Source organism: Salvia hispanica, chromosome 5, assembly GCF_029641045.1.
Source record: "Salvia hispanica isolate PSC_SH4W2 chromosome 5, Shi_PSC_v1, whole genome shotgun sequence".
In the NCBI taxonomy this organism is placed as follows: Eukaryota; Viridiplantae; Streptophyta; class Magnoliopsida; order Lamiales; family Lamiaceae; genus Salvia; species Salvia hispanica.
In genome coordinates, this window is record NC_142696.1 from 3,360,319 (window position 1) to 3,388,158 (window position 27,840).

General features: G+C 34.3%; 2 protein-coding genes and 2 long non-coding RNA genes across 4 annotated transcripts; 2 read left to right on the forward strand and 2 right to left on the reverse strand.

Moving 5' to 3' along the window:
* Positions 1–7,692: 7,692 nt before the first annotated feature.
* Positions 7,693–8,998, reverse strand: LOC125189993 (NAC domain-containing protein 78-like). The gene is made up of 2 exons (XM_048087197.1): positions 8,906–8,998; positions 7,693–8,118 (listed from the first exon to the last, which is right to left on the reverse strand). The coding sequence occupies exons 1-2, from the start codon at positions 8,996–8,998 to the stop codon at positions 7,693–7,695; spliced, it is 519 nt and encodes a 172-aa protein (XP_047943154.1).
* Positions 8,999–16,125: 7,127 nt separating this feature from the next.
* LOC125191340 (CBS domain-containing protein CBSX5-like) lies at positions 16,126–18,264 on the forward strand. The gene is made up of 2 exons (XM_048088881.2): positions 16,126–16,578; positions 17,234–18,264. The coding sequence occupies exons 1-2, from the start codon at positions 16,262–16,264 to the stop codon at positions 18,087–18,089; spliced, it is 1,173 nt and encodes a 390-aa protein (XP_047944838.1). The 5' UTR covers positions 16,126–16,261; the 3' UTR covers positions 18,090–18,264.
* A 4,525-nt stretch (positions 18,265–22,789) lies between these two features.
* LOC148924217 (uncharacterized) lies at positions 22,790–24,138 on the forward strand. Its single transcript, XR_016130292.1, has 2 exons — positions 22,790–22,963; positions 23,633–24,138. It is a non-coding gene; the product is annotated as an uncharacterized LOC148924217 (long non-coding RNA).
* A 958-nt stretch (positions 24,139–25,096) lies between these two features.
* On the reverse strand, positions 25,097–26,203 carry LOC148924218 (uncharacterized). The gene is made up of 2 exons (XR_016130241.1): positions 26,051–26,203; positions 25,097–25,636 (listed from the first exon to the last, which is right to left on the reverse strand). It is a non-coding gene; the product is annotated as an uncharacterized LOC148924218 (long non-coding RNA).
* Positions 26,204–27,840: the final 1,637 nt, after the last annotated feature.

Consider the following 27,840-nt stretch of genomic DNA (forward strand, 5'->3'; position numbering starts at 1 on the left):
ATTGTGGATAATTATGGAGATGTAAAACTAATAGCTGATTTTATAGATGATTTAATAGGTGATACGATTGCGTTCGATATCACGACCAATATTTTTTTAACAAAACTAATCGTTCTCACAAAAACTTGAATCAAATAATTATTGGTTTATAATCCGTATCAACCGTTCGGACTGGCCACGAGCGGGCGGTTTCGTTGCGCTATTGCATGCCATTTCAACATGGCGATTTTTTTTATAATAATTTTAATACATTTTTCTTTCTTTAATATCTCCATTCTTCTTCTATACTTGTAGTTTTTTGAAATAGTATTGGCATTTTAATCTATGTTGTTTATTTCCGAGCACAACTAAATGTGCTTGCTTTTTGCCGAGCACAAGTAGAAGTGCTCGGTATATTCCGAGCACATGTAAAGGTCCTCGGTGGTTTTATAGATGATTTAATAGGTGATACGATTGCGTTCGATACCACGGCCAATATTTTTTTTTAAGAAACTAATCGTTCTCAAAAACTTGAATCAAATAATTGGTTTATAATCCGTATCAACCGTTCGGACCGGCCACGAGCGGGCAGTTTCGTTGCGCTATTGCACGCCATTTCAGCATGACGATTTTTTTTAATAATTTTAATACATTTTTCTTCTTTAATATCTCCATCCTTCTTCTATACTTGTAGTTTTTGAAATAGTATTGCCATTTTATTTTATGTTACACATTTCCAAGCACACTTAAATGTGCTTGCTATTGTGCCGAGCACAAGTAGAAGTGGTCGGTATTTTCCGAGCAAAGTTAAAATTGCTCGCTGGGTTGCCGAGCACAAGTAAAAGCTAATAGTTGGTTTGCCGAGCACAAGTAAATATGCTCAGTATTTTGCGAGCAAAGGTAAAAGTGCTCGTATTTTTCCGAGCAAAGGTAAAAGTGCTCGGTAGTTTCCGAGCATAAGTAAGGTGCTTGGTAATTGTTGGTCGGGAAACAGTGTTTTTTTTGAAGTATTAATTGAGTATATAAGTGATTATCCTTCAAACACATCCATGTTCTTAATTTCTATTGTCTAAATTTTTAGACTCCAATTTGCAATGTGTATAATATATCCTTAATATTGTACTAAATCAACACAAATATTTAAAACTATATCGTAGTCATGAATCAACTACTTCTATGATTGAGTTGTGCAATTCAATTTCATGAATCAAATGCACTGCACATTTAATCTCGAACAAAGTTTATGCAATCTCGCACGTATTCTGATTGTGATTAATAAATTCTCAGAAATTATCAAATCTTTGTTTAGAATTCCAGTTACTCCTTGTAACTCGATTTTATATTTTCCAAATAAGAATCAGATTTATTTTGCCAGCAAATTTTCATAACTTTGGATTCATATTTTTGCATTGATATTATATATATTGTGAGTTTTCACTCACATTTATGTACGCATTCTTCGTTCCAAGTAGGTCACTTACAAGGACCATATTAGCCTCAAATTCCGATGGATAAAAAAATCATAAAGAAAGGCTTAATCGTGGGCTTAATTGCTCTTTTCTTTATCGCAATAATTGGCGTAGTTGTCTACGTGCTATTATCGCCGCCTCAATTCTACATACAACAACTACATATTCGAAAAGATAACTCAACTACCTCTATTGTCATGGACCTCAAATTCGTATCTGATCGGTATATCTTTTATGACGATATCAACATTACTTTGTATTATTATGTCTCCACCAAAAGATTCTCCATCGTCGGTTACTACGTTATCCCAGGATTCCACCTTGTTAGGAAGATTGCGGTCCATCGGGAGGTTGTGGTGGAGGCTCATGGGCCATCGTCGGACGATATGCTACGGAAGATTTCCAACGGATCAACGGTGAAGTTTAGAGTGGAATTGAGCACCAAATATTGGATGCACGCTAGAAGGGCCCGCCGTTCGGGGACGGTGGTGGCAGCGGCAGCGGATTTGCATATGGATGGCTCCGGCTAGGGCTGGGGAAAAATACCGAAAAAATGATATATCGCTCGTATCGTATTGAAAAATATCGAAAAATTATCGAATTTTCGATATATCGTAATTTTCGATACGATACGATATCGTATCGAAAACTTTCGATACGATAACGATATGAATTTCCTTATATCGCGATATATCGTTTTATATCGAAAATACGATATATATCGAAAATTTTCGATATATCGATATTTTCGATATATATCGCTATTATATTTTCGATATATACCGATATATATCGAAATTTTCGATATATATCGATATTTAACGATATATCGAATTTCGATACGATATATCGAAATATCGATACGATAACGATATGAAATTTTTTTATATCGAAAGTTCGATATATCGAAACTCGATATATCGAAACTTTCGATACGATAACGATATGAAATTCTTTCATATCGATATTTTCGATACGATACACGATACAACATTTTCGATACGATATATCGTATCGACCCACCCCTAGCTCCGGCAAGGTTTCTAAGAGACCGATAAAACTCCATGATTCCAACTTAGATTGTAAATTCAACTATGGTTAATAATTCTTTTTATTTGTATTTTTTCTTCTTGTTTGCTCACGTCGTGTTATGATTATTTCACTTAGTATTAAAACTCTTAAATCTTGTCCCAAATAGAATTGGTGATGATTATAACTTCTCTATATAAGTATGGATAACCCTTTCCTTTGTAAAAGCCTTTTAAGGGGTGAGTAGCTCCAGGGGCGTAGCCACATGGACCTTTTGTGGGGCATTTGCCCCTCCTCTAAAATTTGTACATGCACTAATATTTCTTCAAATTAGCATGTTCGTTGGAATTTCTTCTTAAATGCCCCATCTCAATTATTCAATTATTTGCTATACATAATTTTTTGCCCCTCTTCATTTTAATTCCGGGTTAATTCCTGGCTCCACCCCTAAATTTCTAATACTTGGTCTTTGTTTTAGATTTATATATAGCATATCAATCAAATAACTTTCAATGATAACTCTCTTTAAAATGCTACTCAATCCAGCGGCCTTAATCTTTGTTACGTAGCATGTCTATATGATTAAAAAATCATTATGGAAACTTATTTTTTTTCTTAAAAAATTAAAATTTCATATAACTTTTTTATTTGAATTATTTTTAAACGAAAACCATATTAAATTAATGGTAGTTTTATAAGTATAATTTTAACAAAATTTTAATGACATAATATTACGTCGAAAGTTTTTAACATATTATCAAATGATATGTTATATGAACAGATTTTATGAATTTTGTATCGCCAAATAAACATAAACTTTTAAAAGGTCACGCCACGGTGGACTCGAACTCGTGATCTTTGATCACGAGCAATAACCACTCTACTGTTAATTGGTTTTCTATACGCATTCAACTCGGCCAGATTTAGGCACATTTTCTACAAATAGATTAGCTAATGTGCAATCTCCCAATAAATACACCTTAACTAGATTTCCTTCATTCAATTCATCATATATCATTACGGATGTCAGTACAGCCTACAGCCTGTGGGCTGACCCGATTAGCCTGCTAAATTTATAGGGTTAGGGTTGAAAATTTGTAGCCTGATAAAATTAAAACCTGATTAGCCCGCACCGATTAACACGCAACCCGTTAGGGCCAGACCCGAAAACCCGTTAAACCCGATAAAATTTCTATTGTAATATTTATTTGACTTCTAATTCATCTCTTCATTGACTATTTTTATACTCCCTCCGTCCCGGCTAAGATGACACATTGCTTAGCCGGCACGAGATTTTATGACTTATTGGTTAAAGTATTTAATTGGAGAGAGAAAAGGTGGGTGTAAGTATTAACATAGAAAGAGAAAGAAAGATGAATATTTTAATAGGAGTGATAAAAAGTGGCTAGGTGTATTAATTGGAGAGTGAAAGATGAAATGTGTCATTTTAGTTGGGACAAACTAAAAAGGAAAACGTGTCATCTTAAGCGGGATGAAGGGAGTAATATACTACATTCGTCTTTGAAAATTTGCTTCCATTTTTCCATTTCTGTCCGTCCCCCAAAATTTGTCTCATTTCACTTTACCATTTTTGGTAGTGGATCTCATATTCCACTAACTCACTCCTACTCATATTTTATTGTAAAACTAATACTCCTTGTGTCCCATTAGAAATGAAACGTTTTCCTTTTTAGTTTGTCCCATTAAAAATGAAACATTTGCTAAAATGGTAACATCTTTATCTCTACTTTTTCATCTCTCTTACTTTACTCTATCTTCATTAACTCACAAAACAACACTATATAAAAACCTGTGCCAATTTCCAAATGATGCATATTTAGTGGGAGGGAGGGAGTATATAAAAATAGGACCCACAATCCACTAATTTTTTCAACTCACTTTCCATTACATTTCTTAAAACCCGTGCCAGGTGAAAGTGGGACAAATTTTTGGGGACGGAGGTAGTAGATAACTACAAAAATAACTTTCAAATTTATATTTAATAAACAAATTATATATTAATTTTTTTTAATAAAATAATAGATAAATAAATTAGAAACTTTAAATCCACTAAAAATATTTAAATTTCTATAACTTGCTTTAAATTTTTTCGAAATAGGTTTATATTTCATTTTACACTAATCTCAAATATTAATATTCTATCATGTTTATGTTTTAGTTTAATTATATATCTCAAATGATCAAATTTATCATAATTAAATGTTTTAGATTTTATAAATATAACTAATTTTCATCATTATTTACTGGATTGATCGAACGTTAATTTCGTAGCAACCCGATTAACTCGTTGGGCTAGCCCAAAACCCGATCTTTTTAGGGTTAGGATTGAACTTTTATAATCTGAAAAAATCACAGTCCGACTAACCCGCACCCGATTGACCCACAACCCAATAGGGTTGGCCCAAAACCCGCTGGGCTGACCCGATTGACATCCATATATATCATATCATATCTTCACAATATTCTTAATACAAAACAAAAGGGGTTCTATGTATATTCTGGACATGTTATTGCTTTTTGTATTTTAAATTAGCTATATGTTTACTAAATTGATAAAAGTATCTGGAGTATAGTTTTTTAGAATATTATTCGAATCCCCAAATGAAAAATCCTAGATCCGCCACCAGTTCCTATAAACTACTAAAACGTCAACATCACTCTACTCTACAAACTCAGCCGGCTACTGTGCCGTTGTCCCGAGGTTCGACCAAGGCGGGGAGAAGATGCCCCGCCGGTTGGAGAGAAAATAACTTATTTTACTATAACAAATTTGTTTTGATTATAACCATAATACATTCATTCTCCCTTTGTTAAGTTATGAGCTTTATTGATGATAGTAAATGATCCAAGTGCATGTGATAATATTAAATTGATTATTCTCTTAGGGAGTGTTCGGTTTGCAAGATTGTATCCGGAATTAAATTTGTACTGTGTTTGGTTATTGAGATTCAACCACACAACTCATCCTAGATGATTATCATGGGATAATTAGTCATAGTCAGCGACGAAGCCACTATAGGGCCTATATATATTCTCGACAACTACTTAAATTCTAAGGTAGTGCAGGTGGTTTGGGCCCAAGACTCCAATCTTAATGCCCCATGTTCGATTCTCGTCAACAACAAATCTGTTTATTTTTCTTATTTTATATCCAATTGTTAAACCCCTCATGAACAAATCGATCTATTTTCCCTGTTTTTTTCTAATACTCCTTTTCTCTATAATATAAAATAAATGCATTTGTATACTGTATGACAATTATCATTTGATTGAATAAAATTTCACAAATCTTAGTAAATGGATAATTAATTACTTATGGAAAAATAATGAACCTAATTAGATAAACAAGAACATACTGTATCAAATAAAATAAATGCATTGACAAATTTATTTGATAATTGTATGTTTGTAACACGTTTTGTGTCTTTTTGTTTATTCGAAATTAAATATCTTATCTTTGGGATCTATTATAATGCTAGTAGCAATCTTGCAATTTATTAGACTGTTCCGCTTCTATGTAAAATTGCATTTGAGATTTAGACATAATTATATTCATATGAGTATTTGTTTTGTTTTCTTACATTTTTATGTTGAAGAGTTTTACCCAGACTGCTATTTATTTCCATATATCCGACTTTTAATCTTATTTTCTAATTTACTTGCACTTTGTTTTCTAACAGATGACCAACACATCTATATTTAGTTTCTATTACGTATCTCGAGTTTTTTTCCTTTCATTATTCATCTATATCTCTCGCAACTCCCCATTGCCTATGTTGCAACAATTTTTGGCTATACCGATACGAAAAACTATCTAAAATTTAGGCCCCCAATATAAAATTTCTGGCTTCATCTCTGGTAATAGTTAACCCCCTATGACTAAAATAATCTCACAACTCAAACCTAGAATGTATCTTAGTATTATTTTATTTTAGAAACCGAACACAACCTTAATAAATTATTATCTTTCAACTTATCCATATTGGTAGAGTGTTCAGGTATAACTTTGTGAACAATATTGATATTTACTTTTTTGGGTATTTAGATTTTTCATATCTGTACGCATTTTTTATTGCAAGTTATTGATTAAGAAGTGGAGTATCATATTGGCCAGGCCTAATTATTTGGATTTCGGTAGATACAGAAATGACACTATTAATAATGGCTAGCCCCCCAAAGTTGCTACATTTAACAGGGTAGTATTAAATTATTTTAATTATTATTTTTATTTTAAATTAGCTATATGTTTACTTTATTGATAAAATTAACTATACATTTTTAGAGTACTATTCGATATAGTACAAAATTTGATTTCCACAGTTATTTCATACTAGTTGGTGAGTGATGAGGACACGAGAATCATATCATCCTCAATTTTATTAATCTTGCTATTCGTTCGTACAATATACAAAGACGATACCAATTTTATTTTATTTTATTTTGCTTTTTCTCGCTTTTATTTTTCTTAAGAGATGAGGCTATGAAATATATGAAACAAAACACGACAACGGGATAATATTTACGTGGTTCGATCACTAAGGACCTACGCTCACGTAACAATGATGTCACACAAAGACGATACACAAAATAGTCAAAAGAATAGACAGTACAAGAAACACAAGCTCGAAAGCATCTAAACTTCTTGATCACTCTTACCAACAAAAGATATTAGTATATATGTGAAAATTTGGAAATTCGAATAAATATGCAACACAAATATATTTATATTCTTTTTTAGTAAGGATAGAGATGTAGGATTTGCAAAAATAAAGAATTCAACGATGAATGAGAAGAACAAATTATCTTATTTCTCAATTAATTGACTCGATCTATGGAATTCATAATTTTCTAGAATTCCAACCCTATGCGGTTCGACTCTCTTGATATGACTCGGAAAAGAACCGACAAAGAAAACCCGAGAAGATTACATAATATACTACTACACTACTTATCGTCTAGCATATTCTCTAGTAGTTCCGCTTCGAAGAGAAATAAGTCCTCGTCGTTAGGCTCTACCTCCGATCCCTCGCCGGCGCCGGATGTGTTTCCGACTTGTTGATTTGGATCCGGAACACTAACATCAAAAGGGTCTCTAACCGCCGCATGATTCACAATTTGGGGCGGCTGGACCCACACACCGCTGCCATGCGATTCCGGAAGAAACATCTCAGTTGTCCGCAACTCCGGAAGCTTGCTAATCTCGGCCAACGGCGGCTGCACACCGGATTTCTTGTTGTTCGGTCTTGGTGATCTTGCCCGCGACGACATCGGCTGCGTTTGGTACGCCGCTTGACCTAATTAGATCATCGCTAAGGGAATATTCATGCATCGTCCAATGGCCGAAATCAGCCTCCAAGCCCGGGTGCTTGAAGGCCAGCATCTTGGATTGGCCGATGATTTGGCCGTTCTTGGAATCTTGGATCATCTCGGGGCCCGTTTGGCCGTGCCAAGTCCCGGTCCCTGCCCTTCGAGAAACCCTCTTCGAGTTGGAAACCCTCGAGAGAAATGTGAAGGCGTATATGGTGTACTTGATGGCGCCCTTCTCCTCCAACCTCGAGTGCCAACGCGACTCCACGTCATAGAAAACCACCCACGGATCCGACGATGGACCGTAGATCTCCTTCACGGGAATGCCATTCCATGTTGGATATTTTAGTGTAATTGGGTAAACTTGATTGATCAATATTATCATAATGATTTACTCTATCCGTCCCAAGATAAGTGACCTACGTCTTTTGGGCACGGGATTTAAGGAATGGTATTTAAATAAGTTAAAGTGGAGAGAGTAAAGTATGAGAGAGGGAAAAGTAGAGGAGAGAAGAGAGAATAAAGTAGGTGGAGAATAAAGTAAGAGAGATGACTTTTTGCTAAAAATGGAAATAGGTCACTTATAGTGGGACACCCCAAAAAGGAATACAAGTCACTTATCTTGGGACGGAGGGAGTATCATATAAGTATGGAAGTGCGGAGTGCATGCTTATTTAAATTCATTATGATGGACGGGGGTCCGGGAGCAGCGCCCCCGGGTAGCGGGGTCCAAGGGGCAGAGCCCAAATTTTTTATTTCAACGAAGTTGTTGTGTAAGAAATTCATCCGAAAATATTATTTCTGAAAGTCAAAGGACTAGTTTGCAATTTTGGAAACCTTTTGAAAATTAGTTATTTTCGGCTTTTCCCTCAACAGATGCACTGGTTCATCTACAGATGCACTGGTTCATCTTGTTAAATCTGGTTGATTCTTTTTGGTTCATAGATTCTCTCTAACATCAACATATAATAGTTCTGATTTTTCTGAATTGTATCCGATCAAATATTTTGGTAGAACCACCGAAATTGATTTGATCTGAAAGTGATATCATCACGACTTTCAGATTATCCGTTTTGTTCAATATTTTAAATCTCCCTAACATTCCACGGCACCTGTTGCTTCACCCATGGATAAAGGTAGAAATTGATCAAATCTTCGCCGCTCGGATTGAATTCAAATCCCTTAACTAACATGTCTTCTAATTCTCTCTATTTCTCTCAACTCTCTCGTGTGTTATGGATAAAAAATAGTTCCATGATGTCTACATATATGTAGGTAGTTTGCTTATTTACCGTATTAATGGGCCGATGCAGCTGGTCCTATACCCGAATAATTATTAAGTTGGCCCTCCTCAATCCTATAGAAGCCCAATATCAAGCCCAATTATCTTACACTATTCGGTATTCTATTACTCCCTCCGTCCACGAATAAGAGTCCTGTTTTTCCATTTTGGTCCGTTCACGAATAAGAGTCCCGGTTCATAATTACCATAAATGGTAAAGAGACCCCACATTCCACCACAACTCATTCCACTCACATATCATTTAAAACTAATATATACAAGTGGGACCCCTATTCCACTAACTTTCTTCCACTTACTATTCTTAACATTTTTTAAAATCCGCGCCATTTAGAAATGGGACTTTTAATCATGGACGGAGGGAGTATCTTCATTCTTATGGTTTATGCTATAAAATCGGAAGCTATTATTTTATTCAAGAAATAACCTACTACAGTACATTATATGAAATTATCGCTTGCACTATACAAGGTTTAACTTTGTAGTTTCACTAAAAGTTTATACTGAAAGTCTGCAAAAAACAAAATTTCAATTTTCTGTAAGTTCAAATAGCGCTTCACAATACAAATGAGTTTTTGTAACTAACATAAAAATAATACAATGCTGATATACCCAATTGGTGAAAATTCTATGTTATAGAACTAAGCTAAAATATACTCCATGTGAAAAGCCTGGGATCGGCCCACAACAAGGCCCACCCAATCGTTTCAATTTCTATTTCTTTGGGAAGGATAATATATTTCTTGAGAGAGCCAAATGCATGTAAAGTAATAACTTTTTGACAAAAGGTCTATTTTAATATTTTTTTTCTCTCCCTTTTCGTGGAAAAGCGGTAATTTTCGCACTAGATTATTCTAGACTAGCATGCAAGTAATCACAAATCTTCAAATTAGATTGGGTCTAATAATATAAAATTCAACAATTGCGCCACATTTTTCTTAATACTAATATTTATATAACCACTTGCATTTGAGTCTTTGACCACAGAAGCGGAAAAACATAGCATAAAAAGTTGCAACGATGATCAAAATCAGCGGCTTGCTATTGGTCTTCGACTTTTTACAATATCTAATAAAAAAGATGCATGCAATGACGCAATAAATAAATGCATTTATTGTAGCTTTTTTTTTCTGAAACATGATATCTCAAATATAGACAGACACAAAATTTTCGTTCATGTGCAATAGATCCAAAATTCCTGGAACCTGAGATCAAATACTGCTACTTTCATCCATAATTATAAGAAGAAATCGTTGAACACAAATTTCAAGAAATCGTCTACAATTATTTATATTGTGATTGGAAATATTATACTCAATTCAAATTATTGATTTTGAATATGAAAATTTTTTATTTAATAGTAGTATGGAGTAGTATTACTTTCAAATACTTTATTTATTTATATATTTATATTTAATAAAATATTGATACAAATCAATTTTGTTATATATTTCAAACATAGAATATATACTAAAAGTTAAAAAATATCTGATATTTTTGGAAATTTTCAGATATTCGAAATCGTAAGTTCAGTTTGAATTTAGGTTTACAATTTTTTTCAGAAATTTCAAATTGGTTCGAATTTATATTCTCAAGTTTAGTAGCAGTATTTATTTTAGAATGTTAATACGCAAAACGAGTCTGATTTAAATATACGGAAATCGAACACATTAAATTGTTAAATATTATGTATCCTATTAAAATTAGTTTATGTTAAAATTAGGTTTTTCGGCGGCCTCATATTTTTATCGATGTCTGGAGTTAAAGTATATTCTTTCATGTTTCATTCGCTTTTTTTAATTAAATTTACGAACCAGATGTTATAAATACGAATAATATGATGTGATGCCATAGATTAAGACTCGTACCTAATATCTATGGTTCAAGTGGTCCGTTGTTGGTTTTGTCACATTAATATTGATCACTCGATCATTGAATCGCTCCAATTTATTGGATTGTCTACTTTCAGGCATATTCGCAAGCCATATAAAGAATATTACCACCTCGATGATATTATTCCAATCGTATTCTATTTACTAAATTTTGAAATATAAACTTTATAAAATTTATTTGTTTATAGATAAATGAACTATACATATTTTGATTTTATATATTTTATTTTTTTTTGTCAAAATGTACATTGTTTTTTTTTTTCAATGCGTCTAAATTTGAAAGAATAATAACTCAAATATAGTAAGTCTCCATCCCTAATAAGTTGTCACTATTTAACCCTACATAGACTTTAAGAAATGTAATAGAAAATAAATTGAAAAAGTTAATGCCATGTGGTCCTACTTTTATATTAATAGTTTTATAATAAAATGACAATGTCAATGAGTTAGTGAAATATGAAGTTCACTATCAAAAAATGCTAAGAATGAAAGGTATCAAAATTTAATTAGAGACTAACGAAAAAGGATATAATTGACAAATTGTCAAGAACAAAGGGAGTAGTAGTATTTTATATGTATTATAATACTCCATCCGTCCCGCAATAAAAGTCCTATTTGGTTATGACACGAGATCTAAGAAATCTAAAGAAAAGTGGGTTTGATAAGTTAGTGGATTATGAGTCTCACTTATATATATTTGTTTTATATATAACAAAATGTGAGTAGAATAAGTTGGTGGGATGTGATGGCTACTTTTAATTTCTGATGAAAGTGAAATAGGACTTTTATCGTGGTACGGAGGGAGTAATATTTGTACGTATTGTGGGGCAGGAAAATTTTCATATGTTGATCTCCCATTAAGATTAAGGTGCGATTTCCGTCCGAACAAACCATTTTTAAATGTTTAGTCATCTAAACAAAATCCAAATGTTTAATTATCCAGAGAGGATTTATTATGTTGGCAGGACTGGATGCACCGACTTGGAAGGTAGAATGTCATATTCACAATTTCGTGTGTATCTTTTCTATCCACAAATTCCTCCGATTGTGACATTCTAAAAATCCTACTGTTGGCTAGCTAGGTTGAGTTAGAACAGTTGTCCCATTATCTCTTTTGTAAATCATAATACAATATTTATCATCAAATTGAATTTTAATAGTACAAATATAATGATTCAAGGTGGATTGATATCTATCGTTAATTGTATGATTGAAGCTTCAAAAACTATAGCCTTACTTATTAAATAATAATATTCAATCCAAATTCAAGTGACAGTTAGTAATAATAAATATAACCCCAAAAATAGATTGATGACTGGGGTGGAACAGTAATGGTTTAGCACATTCGAGAAAAATCCATCGGTATGATCTCTTTACAACAGACAATTGTTGAGATTAATTAATCCATGTATTTATTGAATGATACTCAAATGCAAAATTATTTGATTGTGTCCCCACTGAATATAATGCTGATGTGTGTTCAACACATACCGCACGAATTTGTCCTTTAATGTTTTGATTTAGATTTAGAATTTTCAAGTACATTACGGACACTTTGATCACAACTGGATATTAGTTCTCCTCCCCTTGAAAAGTACTCCGAGCTATTTTCTTTTTAGTTCGTTCGAAAAGTATAAATTTTCTAATTTTGGAAATATCTTACTCTATAATGAAAGGAGATCCATTATTATTAAAAATATTTTAAAAACTTTATATTTCTATCTTTCTCATACCTTTTCAATTATACATTAAAATTGCAAAATTGCAAAACGAAGGGAATACTTTTTTGGATTAATTGCAAAATTGATCCGTAAAAGTGGACTTAACTTGTACAGTTACTTATAACAAGTGTTAGTTTCCACAATCATGCATAAACTTTTTAAGTAATCAACACCTTAACTGATAATGTGAAAAATCAGGGAGAGTTAAAATGTTTCTCTTTCAACTAATTGATCTGTAATGAGTTCGACTCATGTAAATTAAGCATTAGTTGGATCCCCAAATTTTTATTATAAGTACTTTTTATTAAAAATTGAACTAAACACCGAACCTCAGCGATCCATTTTTCTAATCTAATGGATAAAATAAATCAAGCAAGTTATATAATTCATTTTTAGATCGTTATACTTAATTTTATACGAACTTTATTATTTGATTGTTTTACTTCATTGCAGAAGACTGAACTAAAATAATGAATATGTGTTGTCTAATAATGAACTGCTATATTTTAGTTCGATTGTTCGACATTAAGAATTAGTTCTGCCTATATCATTACCTTGTTTTATAGTACTACATATCCTTATTAAGAATTAGTTCGGCCTATATCATTACCCTGTGTTATAGTACTACTATATATCCTTTTGTTTCCTACACCTAAGCTAAACTTAGCTCATTCTCTTATTTGTGTGGAATATATAGAGATTAAAGAGATAGAGAGCTAACAATTTGAGAAACAGAGAGAGAGAGAGTCGGACAAAAATGCTTAGAGAAAGGGAAGAGAGGTGACATTTTCCTTTTCGAGCTCTTTGCATCCTTAAACTCAAAATTTTGGATCTACCACCGAAGAGGGTAGAGAAAAAATACAATCAATTTTCTTCAAATATATTCATGAACAATATAGGAATACATTTCTAGAATATAACGTAAGTCATTAATGTCAAACATTTCGAGCTAAGAACAATTTAATACACGCATTAAATTGGTCATTTAAAGTAAAGTTAGCCACTTACATTCAAATCCATCCATTAATTAGATTTAAATCTCATTCAACACTTCATAAAATTGGTTAAACGCCATTCGCCATTCTTTTTTTGCCAAATCGGATTTGACTCCTATAAAAGTATCAATCTAATCCGACGGTAATCTATCATTACAGAGATATATAAACACCTGTCTTTCTAGGACGTCCTTTTAATTAAATAAACAAACGAGTTTAGAGAAAAAGAATTCTCAATAAAACTATTATTATACGTAATAAAATGGATGGCACGAGCCTTCCCCTATGAAACTATATTTTGTATGCAAATCCTGCTCCATAAATCTATATGTCACGTTTTTAAAAAAAAATTAAAAAGTAAAGAGTAAAACTATATGTCACGTTAGTATTTTGTTAATGTAATTCACAAGTATTTAAACGAGTTGGGAAGCTTGACTTGACCCTAACATCTTCCCACTAAAAATCTCCAAATCTCTAGGGCCCCACATCCACCACTTCAACAAATGCTCATACATACCACATACCCATATAGAAGATCTACATTTTATAAATAATCCCTCCTATTATTAAAAATAATTTTATTGATAAAGTATGACAAATAAAGAAATAAAAAATATAAGTAGAGAAATAAATGAAATTGTGGATAAAATAATAATAAAAATGATAAAATGTTAGTGACATTTTAAGTTTAGTACTCCCTAAATTTTGGTTGATTGAGAAAATATTGGAGTACATTTGATATTCTCTTCCGTTTATTTAAAGTGAAACTTTTCTTTTCATTATAAATTTTATGAAGTGTTGTTTAGTATGTTAAATTATAAAAATAAAGTAGTGTTCCATAAAACAGAATAAAATAGAAATTATGACATTTTCATTATTTAATTAAATATTTATAATTTTAGAAATATACTGTGTTTCTTTAAGTTCCAAAAAAAGCTTACATTTTAAATGGGACGAGGCTAAATTTAAATAAGTCTACTTATAACAAGTTTAAAGTCTTTTGTTTGTGATCCTTGATATATTCTCATGTATCCCTAATTTTTCATAAAACAATATAATTTTGAAGTTAAACATTCAACGTCTTGGTTTTTCTCTTGTATCCCTCGAAAATTATTAAAACAATTATTTTTTAAGTTAGTTATTTTAAAGCTTTAACAATTTCTCAAATTCTTTACTCCCGTAGTATTTTAACTTTGTGATAGATGTCAGTTTTTCGCATTAGGGGTTTAGGGTTAAGGCATTAGCACGGACTAGCCATAGACTAGCGGGAAGGGAGTGGCGGATATCCGCTATTGCATTAGGTTAACACGACGGATGTCCGGAAGATGGACGAGCGGTCATCCACGGACAATAGCCGTTAGCAGGTCGCTGGCCACGTATTGCGCGGCAAGCGATAGTCGAACCGATTTTTTTAAAATTTTAATTTTTTTTATTTATACTATATATTTACAACTCATTGCACTTCATTTTTTTTAATATTTGATTAAAACAAATAATTAAAATGAATTAATCGTATTTGTCAATTTATTTGCTAGGCTAGGATGTTGGCTAGCCTATTGTTGAAGTGTGGGAAGTCTTTGATAATGTGGCAGCCTGTGAGAAGTCTTTGATGATGTGGCACCTGGCCAACTATAGAGGTATTTTAAACTTGTGCTAGATGTAGTTTTTGTAGTATTAATGCAAAGAAGCTTGTTAAATGATGGCCCTTCAATCTTGTGCTCCCTCGCCGTTAAGAAAGAGGTTCACCTATTATTTAATAAATTTATGCTGATGTTTATTAAATAAAGTAATAATTTACTTGGATTTGTTCTTTAGGGATAATGTATTTTTGTGTCGTGTTCTTTTGCTTGGTTTACATCGGAAGACTAACGAAATCATGTATTGTGACGACAAAATGATTTTATTCTTCTATAGTAGTACTTTTTTAATATTCAGTCATGAAAATAATTCAATAAATATCAGTGCGTAATCTTACGTCTAGAAAAAAATGGTATTCAAGTCATTCTACAATAAAATGATTTTACAAAATTTGACTTCTTTGGATACTTGTTGTGGAACAATTTAATGAATCTTTGCTATCAAAATTTGTATTTACCACACACAAACCACAGTACCACACCTCATTATAGAGCGCAATTACTTTGACTAAATAGATTAAAATAATATTTACACTTATTGATTAATCTTCCCTTCAACGACTTCCTTATAATGTGAATATGTGGTGTATAATATATCCCATCGTATTTATTTTAAATAAATAGAAATACAGATAGCAATATACGGTGTAATATAAGTATAGAAAAATACCGCAAGTAAAGTTGAATAATTTAATTTCCCAAAAAAATATAGTCTCCTTTTCCCAGCTGTAAACAGAGACGTAGGGTGTCTATATATACAAGATTCCATTGTATATTCCACAGCCACATCTTTCAGCTACCTCTCTCTCCAACTACTACTGCAACATTTATCCGTACAGTCAATCCTTCGTCTTCCATTCCATCTACCTCATCCATCTCCTATTTATCTCTCCTGCAGATCCGATCATTGTATGGCATTGAGATCTCTATCCGCAGAGGTGTCGGACTTGTGCATAGGGAAGCCGGAGCTCAAGTGGATCGCCGCCACCGCCTCCATCGCAGAAGCATTGGCGGCGCTCAAAGCGTCCGGTGAGATATACATTAGCGTCTGGATATGTAGTCAGAACGCCGCCTGCGCCTGCGTCGGAAAATTCAGCGCCGCAGATGTGATCCTCTTCCTCTGCCGGGAGGAGAATCTGGCGGATCCGTTCAAAGCTCTTCAGACTCCTGTTTGTGACATTTTGCCCAAAGGAATCCCCATCGTCAGGCGCGTCGCACCTAATTCCAGGTTCGTTTCACTTTTTTTTGTTTTTTATTGAGCGAATTTGCGATTGGATTGCATGATTGAATTGTTGTATGATTTGCGATTGAATTGCATGATTGAATCTGTTACTGTTTAATTGGGGGAATTGTGTGGCTCAATTCAGCATCTGTGTGTGATTAAGAATTTTCCAATTTTAACGGCTTTAATAATTATACTTTTCCGGGGGAATCAATTGCGACAGCTACCGCTTCTTAATTTTCTCTCTCTAATATTATCCAACCTCCCCCATTTGATTTCTGATTCATCAAAAACGAAGGAAAAGAGAAAGTTAGGCTGATCCAGCTTATAAATCAAATTTTGTTGTTAATTGCATCAAAAAAAAAAAAAAAATTCGGAAGAAAGGAGAAAATTCGGATGAGTCCTAGATCCACTCTGTTTTTAATTTGAAGTAAATCAAATTTGATCAATATACCTTAATTATAGATGATTAAATTCTAATTTAGAATTAATAAACGAAATTGGCGAGTCCTAATTGGTATAGCTCTGCAGTGACTCATGTTCAGAGTCTGCATGCTATTAGTGAACCATATTTGGCATTTGCAGTTACTTGAGTGTTTCAATCACTAAATCCACTCTGTTTTGCATTAGTCTCAACTTTGCTGCATTTTCTAATCTGCAGCCTGCTGGAAGCCATGGATTACATGCTAGATGGCACCCAAAATCTGGTGGTTCCGATTCAAAACCAGCGCTTCAACTATGCAAGAAAGAGGTTGGAAAACCGGCAACAGCTCTCTTCCAGCTGCCACGAACAACACGAATGCTGTTGGCTAACGCAAGAAGATGTGCTACGCTTCATTCTCAACTCCGTAGGCTCCTTCTCTCCAGTCACCACTTACAACCTTGAGTCGCTAAACATCATCGATCGCGACATCATGACCATCACCCACAACAAGCCTGCATCCTCAGCATTGGGCTATTTCCACCGCGCTATCACCGAGCAGAAATCCGTTGCAGTTGTCGATGAAGAGAACAGGTTGATGGGGGAGATCTCCCCCCAAACTCTAGCCTACTGCGACGAAACTGCTGCTTCCGCAATCATGGTCCTCTCAGCCATGGATCTCATGGCTTATGTCGACTGTGGCAGCCCACCACCGGAGGACCTGGTGCAGCTGGTGAAGACGAGGCTGGAGGAGAGAAATTTAGGTGGCATGGTGGATATGATGGATGAGTCGATCCACCCCTCGTTGCTGTATTGCTCCTCCTCCTCGAGCTTATCCTCAGACGAAGACTTTGTATCTGGTATGAGTAAAGGTTGGAGTAGAGGTTCAAGTCGACACTATGCAGCCGGTAGGTGTGAGCCGCTCGTCTGCAGCCCAAGGAGTTCCTTGCTGGCTGTGATGATGCAGGCCCTGGCGTATCGTGTTAGTTGTGTTTGGGTTGTTGAAGAAGATCATACCTTAGTTGGGACTGTCACGTTAGCCGGAATTTTGAGTGTTTTTCTCAGCGTTGCTGATGGAATGCATAGTAAACCGTAGACGGATGACTCTATTTAATCTAGCAATCAGAGAACTTTCAAATTTTCAGCCTGTCCTTATTTACAATTTTATGTAGATGGGATTCAATATCATTGTAGTTCAAGTGTAACCTATTTCAATTGTTGCTAGCCTTTTTCATTTAAACAAAATATAAACTTTTTCGTTGTATTATCAATTTTCAGTATTTCCACATTTATATCGACTTATGAGTGAAAATGATAATCTATTTGAACCAATGATTTGGATATTTAATAAGTAGTATTTATAATGGAAAGAGACAACTTTCAAATTTTCAGCCTGTCATAAGAGATGTCATGTCAGTATGTTACACCTTTTTTTTTCTTTTAATTTGTCCTACAAAAGATGTCATCTTTACTTTTTTAGAAAAAGTTTTCTATCACATTAATATAAATATATTATTTTCTTTTTCCACTTAACACACAAAACAACACATAAATCCCATATCAATCCCCTAGTGTGACATCTACTATGTGACGAGGGAGTACAAAAGAGAAAGGAAAAAAAAGATTCCTTGGGAAACAGAAACAGACACGGCCTATGAGAATTGAGAAGACTATACAACAAATGAACAAATATTGAGAAATCACAGTATTCACCTAAATGTGAATCAACAAATATGGAGAAATCACGGTGTTCACCAACAAATATTGAGAAATCACAATATTCACCGAAATGTGAATTACAATGGGTTACCAGAAAACTCGAAAGAGGGTCCTCTTATGCTAAATGTGGAGTTCAAAAATATAGAAAAATCTGAATTACATAATGTGGTCCACTAAAATTATTTTGTTGGTATTTGATGAAAGCAACGCATAACAGAAGGAGGAGCACGGAGTTTGCACAAAAATGATATGAGCGGACCATATTCATTGCCCTCATATTTCAATGTCCATACCTTCATGTTCAAGGATACTTAAATACGAATAGTCCAACGACGACAGGGCTTGTCGTAGTCGGGGATGTGCAGAGTAATATTAAAGGAACATGTAAAAATTGTGTTAGTTTTTACTAGTTGATGAAGTGGGTTTTAGGTTGCTCTCTAAAATAGCAACATGTGCAGGATAATATGAAGACACTTCAAATCAAAAGGGAATTAGCAAGCAAACTTGGTGTAAGGCAGTGTATAGTACTCACCATTAGGGGCATAAACATTGCTTTTGGACATAATCTCAACATTTTTATCGAAGCTAAATAGACTGTGTACAGTGTCCTATTTAAAGTGTAACTGCAAAGTAAAACAGATTGAGTATCTCTTTAAGTAAGTTGTACTTCAAAAATTATTACTAGCATTTTGAAAATGGAAGTGAGAATTAAGCAATCATTTTATGAATTCTATCTTCTATTTGTATACTCCCGTCGTCCCAGTTTAAGTGTGAGATTTAATTATGACACGGGTTTTAAGAAATTGGTAGAGTGTATAATAAATGAAGTGAGATAGTGGTTGTTGGAGTGTGTAATAATTGAAGTGAGGTAGTGGAAAGTGAGACCCTATTAATTTTTTGTATGTTTAAGATTTTGTTTTGTTTTATTTTTATGAAAGTAATGGTATTTGAGTGTAAATTTCATCAATAATGGGGTTAAATTTTTTATCCAAATATGATAAATTCTAAATAGGACTCTTAAACTGGGACAAACGGAAATGACAAAATAGGACTCTTAAACTGGGACGAAGGGAGTATTTTGGTCCGAGTCGTCCGAACCTTTTGTTTTCTAAGGTTTCATATGAAATCGAACAAAAAAAATTAGATTGGAGATATCATCATATTATTAAAATATATATGAAAAAATCATCATATTATTAAAATAAACAATAGGAAATTAAAGAACCGGGCTTGAGAATAGAATTTCCTCTTCCCCAAAAGTAGTGTAGCTATTTGAATTGGGCCCTCTTAACTTTTTTTTTTTACAGTAGGCCCTCTTAACTTTAATCCCAACATATTCGCACAACACAATTCACAATCTATACGATTTTTTTTTCGTTTGATGAGTGCGGCATTTAAATGTGATTATACATTTAGCAAACAAAATTAGGAATTTCAACATGTCTTATTTATGAAATAAATGTTTCTAAAAGAATGGCCCAGTAAGTTTTCTACTTTATGTTTATGCATAGTATACACCTAACTCTTATTTTACATTAAATTAATACTTAAAATATAATCATGATAGATACGATAATGCATTATACATTTACTCTTCACGTCAGCGTCCTCCCATATATTGCTGATAGGAGCATCTCCAACAGCAATAGGCTAGCCATATCTCCAATAGCAATAGGCTAGCCATATTTCTCTCCATGTCACGTCATTAGCACTAAAAATCTACCTGTCACATCATTATTTTACTCAAATAGGCTAGCCTTAGGCTAACCATAGGCTAGCCGCAATAAAAATAATTAAAAAATAATTACATTTACGGAATAAAATTTATGATTAAATTACGGAATTAAATTTACGAGACATATACGGGAAAATTCATTCATTTCATTAAAAAAAAGGTAAATAGATAAAAAAAATACATGATTTTTTTAAAAAAAAAAACGGGCTTCCACACACGAGCCCCGCCGCTCTCTACTCCTCGTCCTCGCCGCCGCCGTCCTCGTCGCCGCCACCCGGGGTATCTGAGCCCCCCACCAGTGCCCTTGTGGCATCCAAATCCACCTGCATGTTCTCGAGCATCGATTGAAGGAACCTCTTCTCCGTGGGGTCAGTTGCGACCCTCCACTCTTGGAAGACCTTGTACATTAGTTCCTCCGTTTTTTACGCGAGAATAAGGTGTACGCGCGTGGGGGGGGGGGTGCCGAGATGACCTCCTAGGGCGATAGGAGGGATCCTCCCCTCGCTGCCCGTTGCGCCCGCTCTTGGCCAACCGGGCGAGGGCGACGAGTAAAGGATGGAGGGGACGGAAACTACTCAGCATCCGGGGGAGGTCGTGGGATCCGCCGTTGCTGCCGCTGTAATCGCCGGAGTAGTTCAGCCTCTGCATCTTCGGCCACCCAACGTCGCACCCCACCCGGAACTTCTCGGAGTCTTTCAGCACCACATAGCATTCCCAGAAGGTGAACTCCTTATAAATCTTAAGGGGAACTGACTCTCCGCTATCCTCCGGGCGTCCTCCTCATTCTGCCCACTAGTCAGCTGGCGGAGGGCGTTGGCGTACAACCCCGAAAATCGGCCGACCGCGACCCTGATGCGTTCCCACCCCTTCCGGCACTCCTCCTTGTTGTAGTCCTTTCCGTGCGGGCAGTACCTCCTGTAGGCTGCTCTAATCTTAGCCCACATGTTGACGACCCGATGGTTGTTCCCAACCAGCGGATCGTCGCAAACCGACAACCACGTCTTGGCCATGCCGACGTACTCATCATCTGTCCACTTCCTCCGCGTGGGGGTGTCGTGAACAGCGGGCTGCGACGACTCGCCGACCACCTTGCCTTTCCCCTTGGTCTTCTTCTTCTTCGGCGCGGCCCGACTCGCTGGAACGGGAGTGTCCGGATCCCCGAGATCGATCCCCATCTCATGCAATGACAAAAGGTCATCGCCAGTGAACTGCGTCTCCACTTGGGTCGACGTGTGAGACGAAGCCGTCAAAAAATCAAGAGAGGGACGATAGACCGTGTCCCCCCTCCCCCGGTGACCCCTGCATCTCGGGATGCATACCGGGCTGCATCCCGGCCTGCCATACCGGCATCATCCCCATTATCTGCTGCATCATCTGCTGCTGCATCTGCTAACTCCCCACCCCGGCGTTGCTTGCCCGCCGCTGGCCTACCCCCCGCCCGGCATCCCCCACGATATCCCCCGCTGCGCTCCCGCCATCATCCCCATCAACTATTGCCAAGGGACGTTAAACCCTGGGCCCATTTGGCCCCATCCAGATCCCACGGGTACCGTGGAAGTCTGAGATCCGCTCGTCGCCGGACTGGACTCGTTGTTGTGGTCTATCGCTCAATGTTGCTCTTGTACAAAAATTTAGAGAGAGAGAAAACTCGTTAAAACAAGTGGTGCAAATGAAAATGAAACTAAAATCACGTATGTATAGGTTTTCAAAAAAATTTTAAAAAAAATGAAAATTGGGCGCTGGCCGATCGGCACGCCACAATGGCGGCCAACGCATCGGCCAACGCCCTCAAATCGGCTAGGCCACGCCAATTTTTTCGCCGATTCGTGGCTGGCCGTTTCCAATAGTTCGGCTAGCCGACCGTCTAGCGACGCGAATCGGCTAGCCGGTGGGCTAGCCGCTATTGGAGATGCTCTAATACTGTATTTATTTTCTAAGATTAAATACTACTGTATGAAATAAATTTGGCGGCGAACACAGCTGTGCAACGGCTGCAATAAAGTAAAAACCATAAAAATTAAAGAGAAGATAAGATGTATGCAACAAAAGTTGCTTGTATCTATAAATTTGAATATGCACCTAAGGGGTCATGATCAAATGCTAACTAATTACTAATCCCAAAATAAGACTTAATCGTATCCCTCCATCATTCTAATCTAAGGGCTAGATTAGCTTAGATTTGATCTTTTATTTCTACTTTAATTATTTAAATTAATCTAAAAAGGGTATTTTAGTACATCAAAGTTACTGTACATGAATATACTCCAAATCTCACTCATATTTTCTTTCCTAAAATTTCTCTTTTCTTATATTCTATATGCCAGATTCGATCATATCTTCAAAATTCACTCTTTAAATCATGAATATTTTGTTTCCAAAATCATATTCTTCGAATCACGCAGCATTAATATTGAGGAATTGATTCGCGCTGTTCGATTTTTGTCGATCTCATCAGCTTATCGCATTTTTCATCTTTTCCAAGCTATTTTGATGTTGTCTTTGTTCGATAATGGCAGGTATGTATCAATAATTGTGTTGTTTATGTTTTAATTTTGAATCGATCAATATGCATCTTCTCAAATTTTGTACTTGAAGTTTCTGATTCATTTGATGTTTTGTATATTTGTCAGTAACTTTTTTATTTTTTTATGATGAATTGATTGTATTTGTAATGTTCATGTTTCTGATGTGTGTTTATGTTTTCATCAGTTTTTTTTTGTTAGGTTTTATGCGTTTTAGCACAATTTGTTTTATACATTGTCAATTTTGTTTTCTTCTGTTTTAACCTGTACGTCTTATAGTATGTGTTAAGTGTTGAAAATTGCAATGTAATTTAATGATGTTATGTTTTTACTATGTTTAAATATGATTCAATATTTTAGTAGAATCTGATTCAATGACTGAAATGTTGTTTATTACCTTTGTAACATGTTTGGTTGAAGTTATAACCTGATTGTATAACAGAAATGTTTTTTAGTTGAATCTGAGTGTTTTTTATTGATTTTTGTAACCTGATTTTGTTGGTTCTTTGAGCTCAACTTTTCAGAGTCAGGTATTATAATTTATAGTTTTTGCTTATTGAGTTGATATTTTTCTTTTCTTTATATGACTGGTGATATTATTGGTGTACTATGTTGATATTATGCTTATACAATGCTGATATTATTTTGTTTTATTGTCTATAGATTTCTTTTTCGATGACAAGTGTAATGCCATCAACAAACTGCACAACAATATACAAATTAGTACAAAGAGCTATGGACGACATTGAGGATGTTGGAAATCAGCTTTTTGGTGATGGTTCTTCTACGATGTCTATGTTGGAGAAAAAGAAAAGGTTCGAGGAATTGTATGGAGTTGTGAGGCCTGATGTTATACACATTCATCCGCCAAATGTGGTGAAGTGTAAAGGATTTGGATCCAGATCCAGGTTGCTTTCTAAGATGGAGGCGGCGAAGAAGGCGACAATTAAACCTCCTAGACGATGTTGAAAATGCAATAAAATGGTTAATCATGATTCAAGGACATGCGGCAAAGAGAAGAGTAAAAAACATAAATAAATTAGTTGTTCCTATCACTGTGATTTCTGTTTATTGGCATACATAATTGCTTGTTTTGGATATTCCATAGCATTCTTGATTCCATGTTGGTATGAAAGAATAATAATCTCAAACTTATGTTTTGAATGTTATCTCATGTTATTTTTCATATACTATTGAGTTTGTTCAAAACATTTCGTGTTGCTTACATTTTCAATTATCTGTAAACGAATGAACATCAATACAACTATATAAATTCTCAACAGAACTATCTGGAATTCTCAACAAATTGTGTATAAATTCTCAACATAACTATTTGGAATTCACAATAAATGGTGTATAAATTCTCAACATACATATTTGCAATTCTCAATAAATCGTTTATAATTTCTCAACATAACTATTTGGAATTCTCAATAAATCGTCTATAATTTCTCAACATAACTATTTGGAATTCTCACTACTATTAAGTTTGTGTTCAAAACATTTCGTGTTGCTTACATTTTCAATTATCTGTAAACGAATGAACATCAATACAACTTTATAGATTCTCAACAGAACCCTAAACTATCTGGAATTCTCAACAAATGGTGTATAAATTCTCAACATAACTATTTGGAATTCTCAATAAATGGTGTATAAATTCTCAACATACATATTTGCAATTCTCAATAAATCGTTTATAATTTCTCAACATAACTATTTAGAATTCTCAATAAATCGTCTATAATTTCTGAACATAACTATTTGGAATTCTCAATACTATTAAGTTTGTTCAAAACATTTCGTGTTGCTTACATTTTCAATTATCTGTAAACGAATGAACATCAATACAACTTTATAAATTCTCAACAGAACTATCTAGAATTCTTAACAAATGGTGTATAAATTCTCAACATAACTATTTGAAATTCTCAATAAATGGTGTATAAATTCTCAACATACATATTTGGAATTATCAATAAATCGTGTATAAGTTCTCAATATAACTATTTGGAATTCTCAATAAATCGTTTATAATTTCTCAACATAACTATTTGGAATTCTCAATAATTGGCCTATACACATTCTCAATATAGCTGTGAATAACAAAATAATATCAACACAAGATTGAAACAATACCAAATCATGTACTTCTTAATATTTTATAGATGAGTTCCGATATTTCTTAATATTGACAAAAGGTACACACACGTAACATGTCCTAAATGATATAGGTAATGCCATTAGTATTTCTACTTACAAAATATTCAATGGAGGCATAGTCACAAAAGATGTTTAGCTAACATATAATCCTCCAAATCTCCTACTGTTTTTCCCAAGTTACAATAACTGCTTTCACATCAATTTTGCAGCAGCCTTTTGCTTATCAATTAAACGTTCCAAAATATTGACAAAGTATTTGGTTGCCTCTTTATGTTCAATGTTTTTGTCTCCTCCTCGTCTTTATCCTTCTCCGGCTTTTCTATCTTCGACTTTTGTTTTCCTGCTTTTCCTCTTTTTTCCTGTCTTCTCTTCGCCTTCTGCATTTTCGGTTTCTTGTGAAGAATCGTCAGCAACTCCATTTTCCTTGTGTGTTTCTTCATTTTCTGTTTCTGTTCCCTTTTCCAAATAATCTCCTTCAGCTTCCTTTCCCTTCTTTTTTATCAACTTATAATTTGACAAACTAATATCAACATAAAGTTCAAGCTTTCTGAAATTGAAGATTCATCTTTCTCATAATAGTTGAATAGAAATCAATCCAACAAAAGTCAACATAGAAATTTAAGATTCATCTTCCTTATAAGCTTGTTAATAGTTAAAGATTCCATTTTCGTAGTTTAACAAACTTAACAACAAAACAAGTATTGAAGCCTTATCAAAAACTGAACCCTAATTCTTTGTTGAGATTAGAAATCATAAACTATAACCCTAATTCTTCTGCAGAATCGCTTCCAATTGAATTCCTTGAACTCATATCGAAGTCGTTTGCTGCATAATTAATATATTACTTTCGTTTTTGTTGAGATTTTATCAAGTTCAAAACAAATTTCGAAGATTAAAATTAAAACATACAGTCAATACCGTCGATTTTTCCAAATCTCTAAATCTGCCCTGCGTCGAACTTTTCGCCGGAGAAGATGGAGTGGTTTGGAGCTTTTTCGTTGGAGAAGATGGAGAAATTTGCATCATTTTCGAAGTAGGAGATGGACAGAAATGAATTGTTTGTTTTGATCGGCAAGAGAAAATTTGCTGTGGTGGGTGAAGAAGTGTGAATGCGGTGAGAACCAAAATTAAATCCCACGCAGTTTAACGTGAATTGACCATTGTACCCTTTTGTTGAAATCTTTGTTTCTATTTGTTGATAATTTTTATATTGAATCTCAGCCTTTCATCTCAAGATCTAAGGGTTTAGATTTAGCCTCATTTTGGGATTATAATGCTGAAAGCATTGGAAGAGGACCCCCCTATATATACATATAAGCAACAGTTTATTACCTAATCTCATTAATTGTTTGGAGACTTTCACGCATTTTTACTCAATTAACTGCGGAAGAGTTAAAATTTTCAAAATATTTATTTAGTACTACATAAAAATAACTAGATCATGAAATACTACCCAGTTCTAGTATAGTAGTATGTGAACAGGACCCAAATCAAAATGCATTCATATCCTGGAATACAAAATCACATGAATTCTTACTAAAATGGGTCAAAATCGGGAGTAGATACACTAATTATTGAGTCAATTTCTATGGCAGGCTATACCAATTATTTTCCTTAAAAAATACTCTCTTTTCTATAATCCAAAGAATTATCCAGTAGTTTTCATATGTTGATTTAAGAAAGATCTCAAAATTGGTGTTCAGTTGAGGATATAAGTTAAAACTGTTAAAAATAGTTGAAAGTGTGTAGTGAATTGTGAGATCCATAAATAGTAAAGGAAAAAGAAAGAGAAAAAGGTTTCCATAAATAGATATGAACTTTTCTATGAGACAGACGGAAAAAGGAAATGTGGCCTATTTCTGTGGGAGGGAGGGAGTATAAAGGAATTAGCAACGACGACCAACCTCCTTTGGAGAAAAAGTACATGGATTATATTCATCATTAGATGCCATAGCATGTGAATTTGAATTTCCATTTTCAGTTATGAATGAAATGTTAAAAAATTTCAGTTAAATTCAGCTTCTTAATTATTCCACATTTTAGTTACTGGTGACAATAAATATTACTATTACATAGGTAGGATACGAGTAATGAAATGAATTAAGTGAGGGATATGACATCTATAAAAGCAAGATGTTGTAACTAGGGTTATTATACATATTATCTTAGAAACATGAGTCCTCAAAACTCAGTCACGATGATGGTGATTATGATAAGTAGTTTCGTTGTAATGAGTGATTTGACAACAGTGGATGTGAAAGAGTGCTACAAGAATTGGCCCGATGATTGTAAATTTGGGCTGTTGGAAGCGATATGCAACGATGGGAGATGGGGTGTTTGTTGTTCTTACATCATTCAGAAGAAGATTAGTGAGGATTGCTACTTAGGAATTGCTAATGACTTAATAAACAATTACCCTTGCCCAAACCCAGATGAGACTCGTAGTGTCGCTTTAAATATGTATGCCACTTGTATGGGCTAATACTCCTATAACTTATTGCCAACGTCATTTAATAATTGTATTTTATGGATACAAATTGGTGATCAAATTATATATTAATTACTCAAAACCTATGTTCTAGTACTATGTTTTATTTATTGGCAAAAGGTAGAATACATAACCAAAGATTATCATACATTAATCTACCGTAAATGTTATGTATATAAATCATAATATTGATTCAACAACTGCTAAAACAGCCATACAT